At 34.6% G+C, this 15,688-nt stretch overlaps 1 protein-coding gene, 1 long non-coding RNA gene and 1 other non-coding gene across 3 annotated transcripts; all 3 read right to left on the reverse strand.

Moving 5' to 3' along the window:
- Positions 1-1,837: 1,837 nt before the first annotated feature.
- Positions 1,838-1,944, reverse strand: LOC118348566. Its single transcript, XR_004801643.1, has one exon. It is a non-coding gene; the product is annotated as a small nucleolar RNA R71 (small nucleolar RNA).
- A 7,105-nt stretch (positions 1,945-9,049) lies between these two features.
- Positions 9,050-10,298, reverse strand: LOC108985103 (secoisolariciresinol dehydrogenase-like). Its single transcript, XM_035689986.1, has 2 exons — positions 10,108-10,298; positions 9,050-9,994 (listed from the first exon to the last, which is right to left on the reverse strand). Exons 1-2 carry the CDS (start codon positions 10,149-10,151, stop codon positions 9,196-9,198), a joined length of 843 nt encoding a protein of 280 aa, XP_035545879.1. The 5' UTR covers positions 10,152-10,298; the 3' UTR covers positions 9,050-9,195.
- A 1,078-nt stretch (positions 10,299-11,376) lies between these two features.
- LOC108998420 lies at positions 11,377-14,711 on the reverse strand. The gene is made up of 2 exons (XR_004801578.1): positions 14,426-14,711; positions 11,377-11,554 (listed from the first exon to the last, which is right to left on the reverse strand). It is a non-coding gene; the product is annotated as an uncharacterized LOC108998420 (long non-coding RNA).
- Positions 14,712-15,688: the final 977 nt, after the last annotated feature.

Here is a 15,688-nt window from a genome sequence, read left to right on the forward strand (position 1 = left end):
CACAAAGGCTATCCCAAGTGCAAGAGGGTGTTGCGTAATAATTAGGAATAAATTCCTAGATCGTCTCCTCAAGGAAAGTTACTTAAAATCAAACTCATTTAAAATGGTGAAAATATTCAAAAAGAGAAAATAAAAATGATGGTATGTGCAATAGATGGAAGAGTGAAACAAGAATGAAAAGGGCACTAGTCATGGACTAGATTCATATTTTTGAATTTTTGAGTGTCGAAATGAAATGTAAAGCACAAATTCAAATCACAAATTCCCAAAATCAAGATTCTACGGTTCATCCTTGTATTCAAATCACAAATTCTCAAAATTAATCCATTGCAGTTGTTATCACTGTTCAATGAAATCTTAAAGTAGCAAGAAAAATAGCAACATTAAGTAAAATAAATAGCAAATAAATTGCCCAAATTTCTAAGCCAAAAATCTCAAAATTACTTCATAAACTTTAAACTAAAATTAAATAAATAGTATAGAGTGAAAAGAGCAAGCCAAATGAATGGAGTGGAGATGGTAGGCAATGGAGGAGGCAGCTGGAGCGGCAATTGGACTCTGGAAGAGTTCTTCAATTGCACGGCCTTGCTCTGCAAAAGTCTCCAATTTCGTGCAAATGATATGCTTAAATAGGGTAGGAAAGAAACCCTAATGTCTTCATATTTCCACACACAAAATCGTTTAAATTTTAGGACTCAACTTGGCAACCACGTACGCATTTCAGGAGTTCAAATTTTGAAATCCTTATTAGAGACAACTTAGTAGCCCTTTAAGATAGCTTTCCAACGCATCAAGAATCGTACCAATCCGATATTGAACGGAAAGTTATGATTAAAATACTAAAGTGTGTCCATTCTGTCTCCTAACGCATTTTGGACTCTGATCCGAATTACTCTTAAACCCCATCATTATCCTTATTCAAAGAGTCCTACACTAGTTGAAAGTTCTTAGGTTGTTCGAATGTCTTGCCCACTTGAAAGTCCTTTGAATTTGAAATTAGAAATAAAATAATAAAAATTAGAAATAAAATAAAATAAGAATCATAGAATATCAAAAATATGTTGTGCATGTGAATGAACATTGTCCAATTAAATCACAAGTTATAAAATTAAGCATAAATCATGCTATTAACCAATTTAAATTACAACTCGGATTTATTCATCTTAACCATTTTTTCATCTAAAACTAATAATAATGTAATGAAATAAATAAAATATATTGGTTCTAAATGTATAAAATATGCAATAATTCAGCTCAATCACTAGTTCCATGCGTGGTTAGAATTTATGAAAGGAATCTGATAGCTAGGAGTTTTATTATGAAAAGGAAAACATAAAAGTAATAGTGTTTGGAGTCTAACACTCACGTGCTTGGACTTTTAAAAATAATAATAATAATGGAGCCTTAACACTAGGTTCAATTAAATATAACTTTCTAATAAATTCTTTATAGGCTTTAACTGATTTATTGTACCTAATAAAATTATCCATCATTTATCCCTAAAAATATACGATCAGGTCATTGCAGGCAGCCAACCATACTAGCCAATAACTTCGAGATCAAGTCAGCCATCATTTAAGTGATTCAACAAACCGTCCATTTTGGGGGGCTGTCACATTAGGATCCTAATGCCTATATTGCAAGTTTCTTAAAAATTTGTGATATTTTTAAAAACAACGGAGTGATAGATGATGTGATTCGATTGAGATTTTTTCCTTTCTCAGTTAGAGAAAAAGCAAAAGCTTGGTTGAACTCTTTGCCCCCCAGCATCATCACCACTTGGGAGGAGTTGGCCCAAAAATTCTTAACAAAATATTTCTCTCCGGCCATGACAACGAAGTTAAGGAATGATATCACTACCTTCACCCAATTTAAGGGTGAATCATTATATGAGGCATGGGAGAGATACAATGATTTTTTACGCAACTGTCCACATCACGACTTCTCAACCTGTCTTCAAGTATAGACATTTTACAATGGTTTGGGACCCACAAATCGATCTATGGTTCATTCAGCTACAAGAGGAACATTAATGAGTAAGACCCATGAAGCTACATATGAACTTCTGGAAGAATTGACATTCAACAACTATCAATGGTCTATGGAGAGAGCAGTGCCAAGAAAGATGGCTGGAGTTTTTGAACTTGATTCTGTTACCACATTGGCGGCACAAATGGCAAATCTATCACAACAAGTAGGTAATATGAATGTTAATGTTATTCAAACTAATGTTGTTTGTGAACATTGCATGGGAAATCATTCTAGTGTAGATGGCCAAGTGGGGAATCCGTTTGCCCAACCGAGTTATGAACAAGTCCATTTTGTGTCTAATTTTCAATGTCAAAATAATCCTTATTCAAACACGTTCAATCCCAGATGGAGAAATCACGACGGAAGGACGGAGAGAGAGTGATCATGACATGTGGAAGAATATGTTACCGTGAAGAAGAGAGAGTAGTGGCTTGATGCGGCGGCCGAGCAGTAAGGTGGCGATGTGGAGGTGGGAGTTGGCGGCGTGGGATGGTTGGTTTGTGGCACTCAGTGGAAGTAATAATTTCCTCTATTTTGTAGAGTAAAAACAGAGGCCACTTGGACAAGCAATGGTAGCTTGGGCGACGGTGGTGGAAGGCGGCAGTAGTGTAGCAAGGTGGTGTAGGGTGTAGCAAGACCGGGTTGTGGCCATTTCCATCGAGAATGGTGGCAGAACGCGTGCTTGGGAAGGAAGGTCTGGCTATGGAAGTGCTCTGTTTCTTGGTGCAATGACAGAGCAGTTTCGGCTTCTTTTGGTGGTGATCTTGTTGCTTCCGATAGAGGCTTGCAGTGGTTGATTTTTGCTTTGGGGGGCGAGGTTGTTGGATGGCATGGCTTGTTCACGGTGGTCTTATTCTGGAGGTAAGGCGTGGAGAATACTACTGAACATAAACTGGGTAGTGAAGCTAGTGCTTTTGCTGGCGGCCACGTAAAAGACCATTTTCACTGAAAAATCCAAGCAATGGGAACCCTAGTTTAGAAGATGGGGTCTAACGTGTACGTGTAGTATGTATATAGAGATTGTTGTCGTGAATGTAGAGGGATAAAGATGTGCATGAGGTGGGAAGTTAGCTGTTGTTGTTGTTTCCTGGACACGTGGGGACGTGGGACTCAGTGTTGTGTTGGCCTTGTCGTGCTTGATAGAAATTTAAGTAGAAGGTGTGGCTTGATTTATGTCTATGGGTCTAAATATATAGAAGCAGTGGTTTAAGAAATTTTATCATGAAGGGGACTCTAAAATTGTAACTCTAGTGTGCTTAAAATTGGACACGTTAATGGGCAAGGACTCAATAAATAATTTAGGCCATAAATGACCAAAATAAATCTCTCATCCAACAATATCTTCGACATTTAGAAAAATTTTATTAGGCCAAGTTCTAAATATGCTGGCCCTACCATGGTCCGTGATTTATTATTTGGACCTTCATCCAATCATTGAGCCTAATCAAAAATCAACTTTGCCAAAATAAATTTGTTGACCCCATAAGTTACTCTGAAATTACTCGTTAAAACTCAAATGAACTTTTCATCTATAAGCCCAAAATTATTTAACAGACTCAGGTTGGGCCTGGGTGTTACACTTTTCCCCTCTTCCAAGTAAACGCCTCCCATGCCAAAACCTAGTTAGGGTTTTTCCTAAGCCTAAGGCCCTTGGTGGTCGATTTTCACTAGCCCATGTTGGGACCCTTAGTGAGCTTTGGCGCCTCTTTCCTAAGATGGGCAAGGCCCTTGTTGCTTTCTAGGTTTTCTACATGCCATAACTTAACAAGATAACTAAGTGGGCTAAGACTAAACATAATGAAAATAATAGACGAGAACTTGGCTAAGTCCGGGTTATCACACATGAAAATGCCTAATACTAGGCCTTTTGTCAGTCTATAACTCGTATGGAGTTTTAGCTACTGTTTTACTAGCTACTCATTTGAGAATGAAAACTACGGTCTTTATGACATCTCCCCATAGTGACTCTAGTTAAAAAGAATCAATTATCATACTCCTAACTATGTCCTTTAGGGTTCAATTTCGTCTCGCAACTACACCATTTTGGTGTGGAGTCCAAAGTATGATGTGTTGAGAAACTAAGCCACATTCTCTTAAATACCTCACAAATGACTTGGACATTGTTTACCTAATCCATCATACCTACCATATTATTCACCGCAACGGTCTAATCTAATGGCCTTAATTTTCAACTTCATCTTTGTAAGCCCTAAAAATGTCATGTACTTGTGATTTTTCATGTATACCAATAATGACCAAAATCATCTATAAAAGTGATAAAATATTTTTGGCCATTCCATGATCTCATAGTGAATGGACCATAATGTCAATATGTATCACTTCTAAGATGCCAGAACTCTTATTGACACCTATTTTCCGTTTATTTTTTTGTTTGCCTTATATGCATTCAACACAGATTCTAAAATCTGAAAAATCAAGAGGACCCAGAATTTTAATTGACACTAGCATTTAAATTCTCTCTTTCGAGATTTATCTCAAATACTAATGCCCCGGTATAGAAAAAGTACCATTCATTAATCTTTGACTTGTAGCATATTATTTACATGCAAGGTTTCAATTATGTTTAAGTGAGAGGCATGCAAGTCTAGGAAATAAAGATTATCAAAGAGAGAGAGTACCAATAACACTTGAAACTCGTAACAGACTAAATTTCTCGTTTCAAAAGAACAAGAATAACCGAATTTTGTTAAACAAGAAACATAATTAAATTATGTCTAAATGATGGTATGAAAAAAACTCTCATCCAAATCCAAATAAAAACCAGACTTTAATTTTAAACTATAGACTTCAATTGCCTCCACTCTAACATTATTGTCATCTCCCAAGTAAATGAACTTTTTCGACCTCACTAGGTGTTCAACACTTAGGTACCCTACATGGTAACACTTTTGTGAATAGTAGCTCATAAATCTATCCACCAGATTTAGGTGGCACAAATTTCAATAAAAACAACAGTAGAAAAATCATATTTCTTAGCAAGACACTTTTGATACTGGAGACTATTCTTCACATAACTGGTCTTCTTGCAAAAGTAACAAGTAGAAATCTTATCCTATCTCTATTGCACAATTGTATGTGAAGTCTCAGAATCTACAGTTACTTTAACTTTATTATTCCTCTTTATTTTCTTACTGCCTGGACTTTCATGAGGAAAAGTTGCCAAGTGAGCACATTCTGTTTTCTCATAAGCTACCCCCTGATTAGTAAACTTTGGAGGGCTCATCAACCCGAAGCACATAGTCCAAATCCATATACCCAAGAACAATAGTAACATGTTTTTTCCATTTTGTAAAATTGGATCTATTAAGAGCTAGAATGTAATTCAAATTGGAAGATGCATTCACTAAAAGCAAAAACAAAACTCACAATAAGCAAATATCCCATGAATGTTAATGCATTGACAATGAGAAACAAATCATAATTATCATCATGCAAGTTTTAGTCTAATGGAACAACAAAATCTATCAGACAAGAAGATATAAAATTAAATGAAAATTCTATCAATTTATAAAAATAGGTTGCTATGAGAGACCTAGTGCATCGTTGCAAGTCTTTGGACAGTAATTACAACATGCAAGTGAAGATCTCCCAATAAGGTTAGTTAGCATAAATAGTATAAAATCGGGGTCTAGCCAAATAATAGTCTTCCTTTTAGCCAACAATTGAATACATAGGTTGATCCTAGAAATATACAACTTTTTTTTTTTTGTTAGTAAATTGAAAATCATATAATCCATAATAATGTTCCTGGTAGAGAAATTACAAACAGTTAATTAACTACTTGTCATAAAGAATAAATTAACTCTCCTTTACAAATAATTAATTAAGTACTCACATTCAATTAATACAATCACAATTGTGCAAATTGAAGAAGGGAAGAACTATATACTCCAACTACCAAATTTCCGCAAGTCTATATTAAGTCTCTGGTCAATAACATACACCCAATGCCTGCTAGTACGTATGCATAAGCTGTACATGAACAGTCTTCCAAGGACCGATATCTGCAGCTATCCTCCAAAACAGATGACAAATTTGCCAAACTTGTCGTTTTCATCATCTTCACCTTGAAAACCAATCCAAATTTGCCAAATTTGCTCACTCTCATATACTGCATTAAGCGTGTCCTCCTCACACATCCACTAGTCCAATATTCTTCTCTATTCCATTCTTCTATATTCTTTGGTTCAAACCCCTCTAAGCAGCTGCAGATCGGTTCCACACTTGCCTTAAACGTCACACTCAGACATCAAAGACGACCACGTGACCACCCAAGACGTAATGGAATTGTGCGGACTTGTTTGAAAAATCAAAATCAAAATGGAATGATCCCTCTTTGTCTTCCACAAGATTAATTCCAATGAAGAACTTTGATGCCATGGGAGCATCATTGATACGTTGCTTCATAGACGCATACTTCTCCAATATTTCTATATATCGAGAGCTTTCAACATTCAATCCTTGCAATATTCCAATTGAAACTATCATGGCTTCAAAACCGCGTGGATCAGACTTTTCCAACCCTTCGATTGTCATTTTGGACCAATTAGAGGTCACTTAGGCAACATATCACTTTAATCTTTTCTTTTTCTAGATGCAATATTCCATTGAATTTTCTTTTTCTTTTTTTGACCCTTTTTAGGCTAAGGAAAAAATTTCCATGATAGAGGTCACTTAGGTAACATATCACTTTAATCTTTCAAAGCCTTCGGTATGGATTGCTAATGAATTTCTCAAACAAAGTAATTATGAGAATAAATAAAATAATATTAAATAAAATGTCTATAATATTCAGATAAAGGAAGAAGTTTTTTTTTTAAATATCATTAAAATAATAAAATATTATAATTTTAATCAATCGGATAAAGTCAGGATCAGGGACAAACCGGACGAGACAGTCAACCAGGCCATCAAACCCAGTTAACTAACTACTCAGAAAACCAATGGATTGGTCAAAATGGGTTAGGGTCAACCCATTGTTTGCTACTACGACCCAATTTTTGTAAAACATAATAAGATGAACATTTTGAGTTATACATATTCCTTTCATTCTTGGGCGACCACTTGTATTCAATTAGTTGCCCTTTAGGCGATGAACCATATATTCCGGCAGGTCTTCATCAACTTGTTTTATATAAAATTGATAATATTTATCGATCCATTGTCAATATTTATAAAAAGGATGAAGTAGGTTGTAGAGGCGCCATCTAGGGACGGAGTCAGATTCTCCATCTCCGGTCTCCGACTCCAATGATAGCGGACAGGTTTATATAAAGAGTATTGCTAGAGCCACCGCTGGCTCTAGCATGTGTTTTTAAATGTGTTTTTTTAACACTTATTTTTTATAAAATAATTTTTAATACTTTTAAATATTTTAAAAAAATAAAATAAATTTATAATATTATTAAAAAATATTTCTTAATCATGAAGTAAAAAAAAATTAATAAAAAATACTTCTTTAATCACGAAATAAAATAAAAAATAATTTTATCTTCAGTTGAGATACTATTTGATCTTCCCAGCCTTGCTTTTTGAATGTATTCTTTATTTTAATCAACTTGAGATACTGTTATTTTCGTTTTTTGTTTTTTTTTTTTTTATAAATCAGATGAAATAAATTAAGATTAAAATTAAAAATTAATTAAAAAATATATTTTTAATATTATTTTTATTTTAAAATTTGAAAAAATTGTATTGTTTATTTTATTTTATATAAAATTTTTAAAAGATATAATAATTAGATAAAATAAAATGAAATGAATTGAAAAGTTTTAGAACAACATACAAGGCGTTAACGATTAGGGATGGGTAGACAGACCAATTTGCCGAAAGGGACCTCTGATGGTAAGCTGAAAGCTGGAAATGACGCAGTACTCACACTCAACGTACAGTGTTCATCTCCATGATTGGTTTGAGGGAAAAGAGTAATCTTACATATAGATATTTAGTGGATATTAAGTGTGTAAGTATTGTACAATCGTTTTAAAAAAAATAAAGTGTAAATTTCCGTATTTATTAATTTTTTTTAAAATGATTGTGTAGTATTTACTATTTACCTTTTATAACTGATTTTTATTAATATTAAATACTTACTTGTTACGAGACTCGTTAATTACCCAGACTCCAAGAACCAATAGAATACATATTTTGGAACAGATGATGATTTTAATTTATATCATTTTGGAGCAATTGATAGAGAAAGTGGAGACACTAATTAAAAAATAGGTGTCAAACTCGATCGGTGGCTTCAATGCACGACAAGCCCTATTGATATTATTTTATTATTTTTCTCTCTCCTATCCATTAAAATCAATTTTATAAAATTTGTATTAAGATGATTTTGATATATAAAATTTATATTAAGTTGATGATACAAAATATTTTTTAGTACATATTAATATTTATTGATAAACTGATCATTTTGATATATGAAATTGGTAATATTTAGATATATGAAATTGGTATTTTTTAGCACATGGTATTAATTATAAAATATATAAAAAATAATAATTTTAAGAAAAAAAAATTATTATTATTTAATTCAAAGATCTATAATCTAATGTAAGAGTTTTTTTTATATTTAAAATCAATGTTCAAAAGATGAATAAATATAGATAACAACCACTGTTTAGGAGCAACCATTTTATACACATGATGTGGTATCATTTAGACTATACATTTCGCATATAGAACTCCCCGTTCAACCCCACCATGTCGTAACTTTCTCGCCACCTTAGCTTTCTTGTTCACCACTCCATGATTGGTTTGAGGGAAAATTTGGATTCAATTACTGTTTCTATTGCATCCCATCATGCACCCTGCTCGTACCTACATTAGGTTATAATGAAAAAGCCTCTTTATAAAGGGTGGAATACTCAATCCAAGGTTCAAGGTTCAGGAAGCTTCAAAGTTTTTAATTCCTTTGTTATTTGATCAAGCCATTTACCATATAACATGAAGAGTCGGAGAGTTCAACACCTTTTGGCTACTAAGCAAATTGGCATAGTTGAAAGTAAAACATTTATGTGTAATTTCATGGGACATTAATGTTTAGATTTCACCGTACAACATTACAGCTGCGACACATAAGCCGAAAACAAGCTGCGTATATGCTTGGAGAACATTGCAATAATGCTTTGGGTCTTAGGTACTGAAGAACTTTTGTATGCTGTGTGTAAAAGCTACATTGGTGGTGCTATACCCACCATCCACGACTAGGTTGAGCCCACTCACGTACTTGGACTCCTCACTCGCCAAGAACAATGCTGCCTCTGCTATATCTCCAGCTTCCAAAACCATCCCTTTCAAATTTGCAGCTTCGCGTACAATTTCTTCAAATTTTTTCTTGTCTATTCCGGCCCTTTTGAGCACCATAGGGGTGGCCACACCAAACGGTGATATGCAATTGACTCTGATTCCGTACTGTCCCAATTCAACGCACAAATTCTTGGTTAGTCCCACTAAGGCATGCTTGGACGCCGTGTATAGGTGTGAAGTTGGCCCGTGTGTCACTGATGCAGAGCTTGAAGTGAACAAAATGGTTCCCTTTTTCTCAGGGATCATTACTTTGGCGGCATGTTTTGCCCCCAAGAGTGACCCCAAGACATTCACGCCAAAGACTTTCTTGTACTCTTCCTGATTGAGGGCAGAGATATCTGACGTTTCTGGGTCAGAATACCCTGCGTTGTTGAACATTATGTCGAGTTTCCCATGCTTCGACACCGCAATGTCGACAGCATTCTTGACATCAGGCTCGTTAGTGACGTCGCAGTGGACATAGGAAACGGCACCATCAGTGCTTTTGTCGTCGCAAATAGAGAGACCAAGCTCGTCTTGGACGTCAGCAATGACGACCTTAGCACCATGTTGAGCGAATAGCCTTGCACTACTCTCACCAATCCCACTGGCACCTCCGGTTATCAACGCAACCTTGCCTGCTAATCTGTACAATCCAAGTGAAATATAAAGATCTATAGAGAAACAGAGAACAAATTAAAGAACGTATCAAAGTGTTTATTGTCTAAAAAAACTCCAAGGGTAGTTTCTATTGCTTACCTCTTAGCAATGGGTGCTAGCAAGCTGGAAGCTGCGCTGTTCATATTCAACTTCTTATTGTTTTTGTAATGTTGACGAATGTAGCGATCAGCTCCGGTATGGGGAGCAATTTATAAGGAAACTTTGAATGCACGTGATGCAATATGTATAGTAAATATATATTTGTTGCCATCACTTTGAACGTTGAATGCTCAAGTAAAGATTAATATTGCTTCTCTCCATGCTTTTCTTAATGGAAAATGATAGCGGTGGCTCCCGCTGGGAGTCGTCGCTAACTCTATCATATATTTTTTTTTTAGAGTTATTTTTATATAAATTTATTTAACAATCTTAAATATTTAAAAAAATTAAAAAAATATTTATAATATTATTAAAAAATATTTCCTTAATCACGAAGTAAATAAAAAAGTAATTATTTTTTATTTTGTGATTAAAGAAGTATTTTTTAATAATATTATAAATTGATTTTATTTTTTTAAAATATTTAAAAATATTAAAAAATTTTCTATAAAAAATAATTATAAAAAAAATACATAAAAAAATACATACCAGAGCCAACGGTGGCTCTAGCAGTACTCTTGCTTAATATGTAAGTGGCCGACCATTCCTACCGCTTGGTTGGTAGAAATTTATTAAGCCAGCCAATACTTTTTGACTTATTATTAAAGGTAATCATAGTCTTCACACTTCCATTGTCCAGAGAGTTAAATGATTTTTTGCTGCTTATTTGGAAATAATTCAGATCCTCTCAAAACTCAAATATATATTTAGTCTTTAAATTTCCCATTCTTGAACATGCTCTAAACTCATAATCACCATCTTATTGTAGTTAAAAGGGTGGCATTGGGGTCAGCAAAACCAAATCCTTTCTTTTAACACAAATTCTGATTGCAAGTCAGCATGCAGGATTTGGGGTTTGTTTAAAATTGAAAGTCAGACTGAAAGTATTTATATGGACATACGCACATGTTAAAAGACTCTTTTTATATGTCTATCTCATTTTCATTTGAAAACCAAATTTATTAGTAAAAATGGAGAGGACTTTGGTCCGGAGCATATTTGTCATGGGGCATGTTTCATTTGTTGAGTCTTGCCGTCCATAGATCAATTTTGTAAAATGTTTGAATTGCTTAATCTTATTTGTTTGCTATAAATCATGTTCAACCTCTTCATCTATGTCACGTAGTTGATGGGGCTGGATATACGAGTCACATAATCTTCGGCACTTATTTGCAAGAGATGTATACAATTGAATGAGCTTTTGGGCAATTGAATAAGGGTGGGCGATTCTCTATGTCATCTTCTAAAAATGGAACAACAAGTCAAAAAGGGAGAAAGAGTCATTCCTGATCCGCTATGACAATTCGGGCCCCGATCGGTGTGGTGTGGAGCCCCTACTGGTGGCTGTACATGAACATGAACGTGAACATGAATCTTGAATCTTGACCTGAATAACATGAACGTGAACTTGAAGCGTGGCTGAACATGAACATGAACTTGAACATAACATGAATGTGAACTTGAAATATAGCATGAACGTGAACGTGAGCATAGCATGAACGTGAACTTGAACATAGCATGAACGTGAACTTGAAATATAACATGAACGTGAACTTGAAACATATCATGAATATGAACTTGAAACATATCATGAACGTAAACTTGAACATAGAATGAACGTGAACTTGAACATAGCATGAATGTGAACTTGAAACATATCATGAACATGAACTTGAAACATATCATGAACGTGAATTTGAAATGCATTAACGTGAACTTGAAACATATCATGAACGTGAACTTAAAACATATCATGAATGTGAACTTGAAATGCATTATTATCTCATGGAGTTACCACGATGCTCTTGTCTCATGGGATTACCTTAATGATATTCTTATCTTATGGGGTTACCATAATGACATTCATATCTCATGGGATTATCATAATAGAGTAATCTTGTATATCCAATGTGATAATTAAAAGTGACCATGTGGGTGCTACACGGATCCCCTTAAGTCATGTGTTACTGTCGATTACCGCGTCACAGCACAAATATATGCACCAACTGTGAGTGTGTTAACATATGTGCCACAATTGTTGTGGACACACGTATTGTACATGCCACAATTGTTGTGGTCACATGTATTATATATGCCAACAATTGTTGTGGACACACATATTGTATATGTCACAATTGTTGTGGACATATGTATTGTACGTATCTCATATCAGGTATATGTACTCGCACAAGTACCTATAAGGTGGAATGAAATATGGCTCTATTAGTGTCAGTGTCTAGTGCGCTCCGGTGACCAGTTACTTAAGCTTCATTGGCAACCGTTGACTGTACTTTTTTTAACTTTAGAGAATTTCATACTAATTTAGAAACTTCAGCTTGAACAAAGGAGTTTCATTAGGATATTAACTCATCCTAACACTTAGGGTCGTAATAGACGTAAACATTCTTGATATAACTTGAAAGGTTGTTCCCAAGATACATAAATTGTACTCGAGATGAAACATGATCTGAAATGAAAGGACAGAAGCCCTAATGTAACGTAACATGACATAAATGTGAGGCGAAAGACATGACATACAATGAGCCAGAAAACATTTCGTAGCATGTAATAGACAACATTTCGTAGCATAACATAACATATAACATACAATATTTCGTAACATGACTTAACACGTAACGTACAACATTTCACAACATGGCATAACATGTAACGTACAATATTTTGTAACATGACATACATGTAACAGATAGCATTACGTAAGATGATATACTTATAACAGTTAGAAATACGTGACATAATAAATTGTATAATAGATAATCATGAAGTGACATGGCATAGTATGACATATATGATAACATACATACATAGACTGTAGTTTCATTATCCGTCACACATACGCAGTAATCTGATAGTAAGTTAAGAGGTAACTTACAGTGATCGTCACGTTTTACGAGGTAATGCACAAAATACGAAAAATTTGAAAGTAGGAGCTCTAAATGTTATGAACTTAATTACTAACAAATAGAAACATGAAGAAATGCTAACTTATAGTAAAATTACCATTTTACCCTCTACATGCGAAAAAATGACAATTTTTTATCCCCTAATTTAAGAATTTCACATCCTAACTCCGAAAGTCTCCAAGGAATGTAAATTTTGCCTTAAACTCAAATATCAACTTAGAAAAATTTAAAACAAAACAAAATTATGAAAAACACCATAGGGCCGAAACAATCAAATGTCATTTCTTTTTTATTTTTGTTGCAATTTTATCCAACTCCAAAACTTATGATTAAACCGAATATTGTGACAAAGATCCTCATATCCTTAGTTTAAAAATATGCTTAAAACATCCAACAAGATTATAATTCACATAATCACAAAACTCTTTAGTAAAAATATCCAAACTTTTTAACTAAAATTCAACTCTTGAATCTCAAGGTTTTACCTGTTTCAAAGCATTTCTAAAAACTCTAAAAATTCAAAAGTTTCTTCTAACATGTTCATAACAAAAACCTAAGAACTAACATACTTTGAATCAACACACAAAAGTCACAAAAAATCACAAAATAGCACATGAAGCACTCGGCTTCTACCCTAAGCCAAAAACAGAATTTCTTTCCCAACTAGTTTTGATCAAACACTTGATCTAAGGCATTCTATGGTGAGGTCTTCAAAAAATAAACATAAAATGGTTTAAAATTCTGTCCTAAAGTATATCCAAGCATTAAACTTAAAATACATGGATAAAAATAACTCAAAATATGGATCTAACTAAAAACATCAAACTTTTGACCCAATCGTATAATCTCTTGCATAAAGATTCACATATTTGGAATCGATGTCAAAAAGCTTCAAACTAACATCCTAACATGTAGATAAATGGTTTAGAATCATCAAATAAAAATATGAAAGCCATTGGATTAAGATTAAACTACAAAAAACTCAAACTTTCTAAAAATAGAAACTGTGTTTCCTCTTCCAGTTTCTAAGTATCTATATTTGAGAAAATATTTCTTCAAAATCTTTAATCATGCAACTAATCTTGACAAAACATTCATATATAGATGTTAACAACACTCCATAAAACTTTCGGACCAAGAATCGTCCATTAGCCTGGTCAAAAAGTCCAAAACTCATCACACCATCCAGATTGTCATCTAGATTGACCTTTCCATAGTTAAAATAAATTTTGACCAATCAAACGACTATGAAATCAAACAAACAAGATACCCACATAAATTAGACTCAAAGAAGAACAACGTTCATGAAGGAATCATTGTGAGATGAAACTTACAAGGGTTCCAGAAATGGCACACAAAAAGCCACTGAAAGCTGCCCAAGAGAGCTCCTAAGGGTTTTTTTGCAAGAATTTGAGTGAAAAGTGGTGAAGGGAAGGAAGTAAAGACCTGAATGCCTCTTACACATTCTGAAGAGTGAAAGGAGAGCATGAGTGACATTTTGGTGATTATGGGTTTGGCCAAAACAAGGGGCAAAACAGTGGGCAATAGTGAGTGGTTTTTAGCCAAAGAAATATCTAATAGAAGGGTGGTGGTGAGGTGACCTTTGGCCTCACATCATGCATGACTTTGGGGCAAGCTTTGGGCAGAGGCTGGTCTACCATGGGTGGGAGAAAACTTACTCAAAAAGCTTTGCAAAGTAGCCGAAATTCGTTGGCCTTAATGAGCCTTGAACAAATGGGTTTCATTTGGAGTTTAGAGAAGGTTCGGTTAAGGTATGAGATTCTATCAAATTCAAATCGATTTTTTTTTTTTTTTTTTTTTGTCCATTCAAATTTTCAAGATTTAAATGGGTGGATAAGCTAAATACTTGACGGCAACGATTGAAAACCGGCAGCTAAACCGACTCTTGGAACTACCTGCGTGAATGGAGTGAGGTAGGACGCATCTAGAAGCTCTTAAGGTCAAGGAATCCGTCAGTGCCACCCGTTTGGTTTTGACATAATAGCAAGAATTCATAGCTCAGCTAATTTGTTGCAATTGGTAAATGAGATGTAGAGATCAAATCCTAACCTTCCACTGATCAAATCCTAATCTTCACTCAAATCGACTTTAACAAAATCTAAAAATGATGATATTTAAGTTATTATATCAAGCTTAAGAAATGAAAAATTACGCTGGAATTCACACCAGAAATTTGTGCGCTTGATCTTTGCTCAACATTGGCTATAGCAAATTCAACTTCGGCGATGTTGGCTCGAGCAAACATAATTTCTTTCCCTAATAATAAAACAAAAGGAAAGTTTGTGCAAACTCCGCTTGACCCGCGATTGGCCTGGGAACTTGCTCAAAACCAACTTCACATTATTCCTCACCCATTGTGCTCAAGCCGCCCCATAATGCACTCCGCTCAATCCTCTTATCCTTGGTGTTAAGAGGAATGGTTTTGTTTATCCGCCATCATGGGTGTCTTCCCATTGCCTCCACATTTCAAATTCTCAACACTAACAATCGGTCAAAGCTGATTTTGGAAATGGGCTCTAAAACGATTAGCATCCGCTGCTCCAATTTCAAGACACGTAATCTCGTCCCCAACCCTC

Source organism: Juglans regia, chromosome 5 (genome assembly GCF_001411555.2).
Source record: "Juglans regia cultivar Chandler chromosome 5, Walnut 2.0, whole genome shotgun sequence".
Taxonomy (NCBI): Eukaryota; Viridiplantae; Streptophyta; class Magnoliopsida; order Fagales; family Juglandaceae; genus Juglans; species Juglans regia.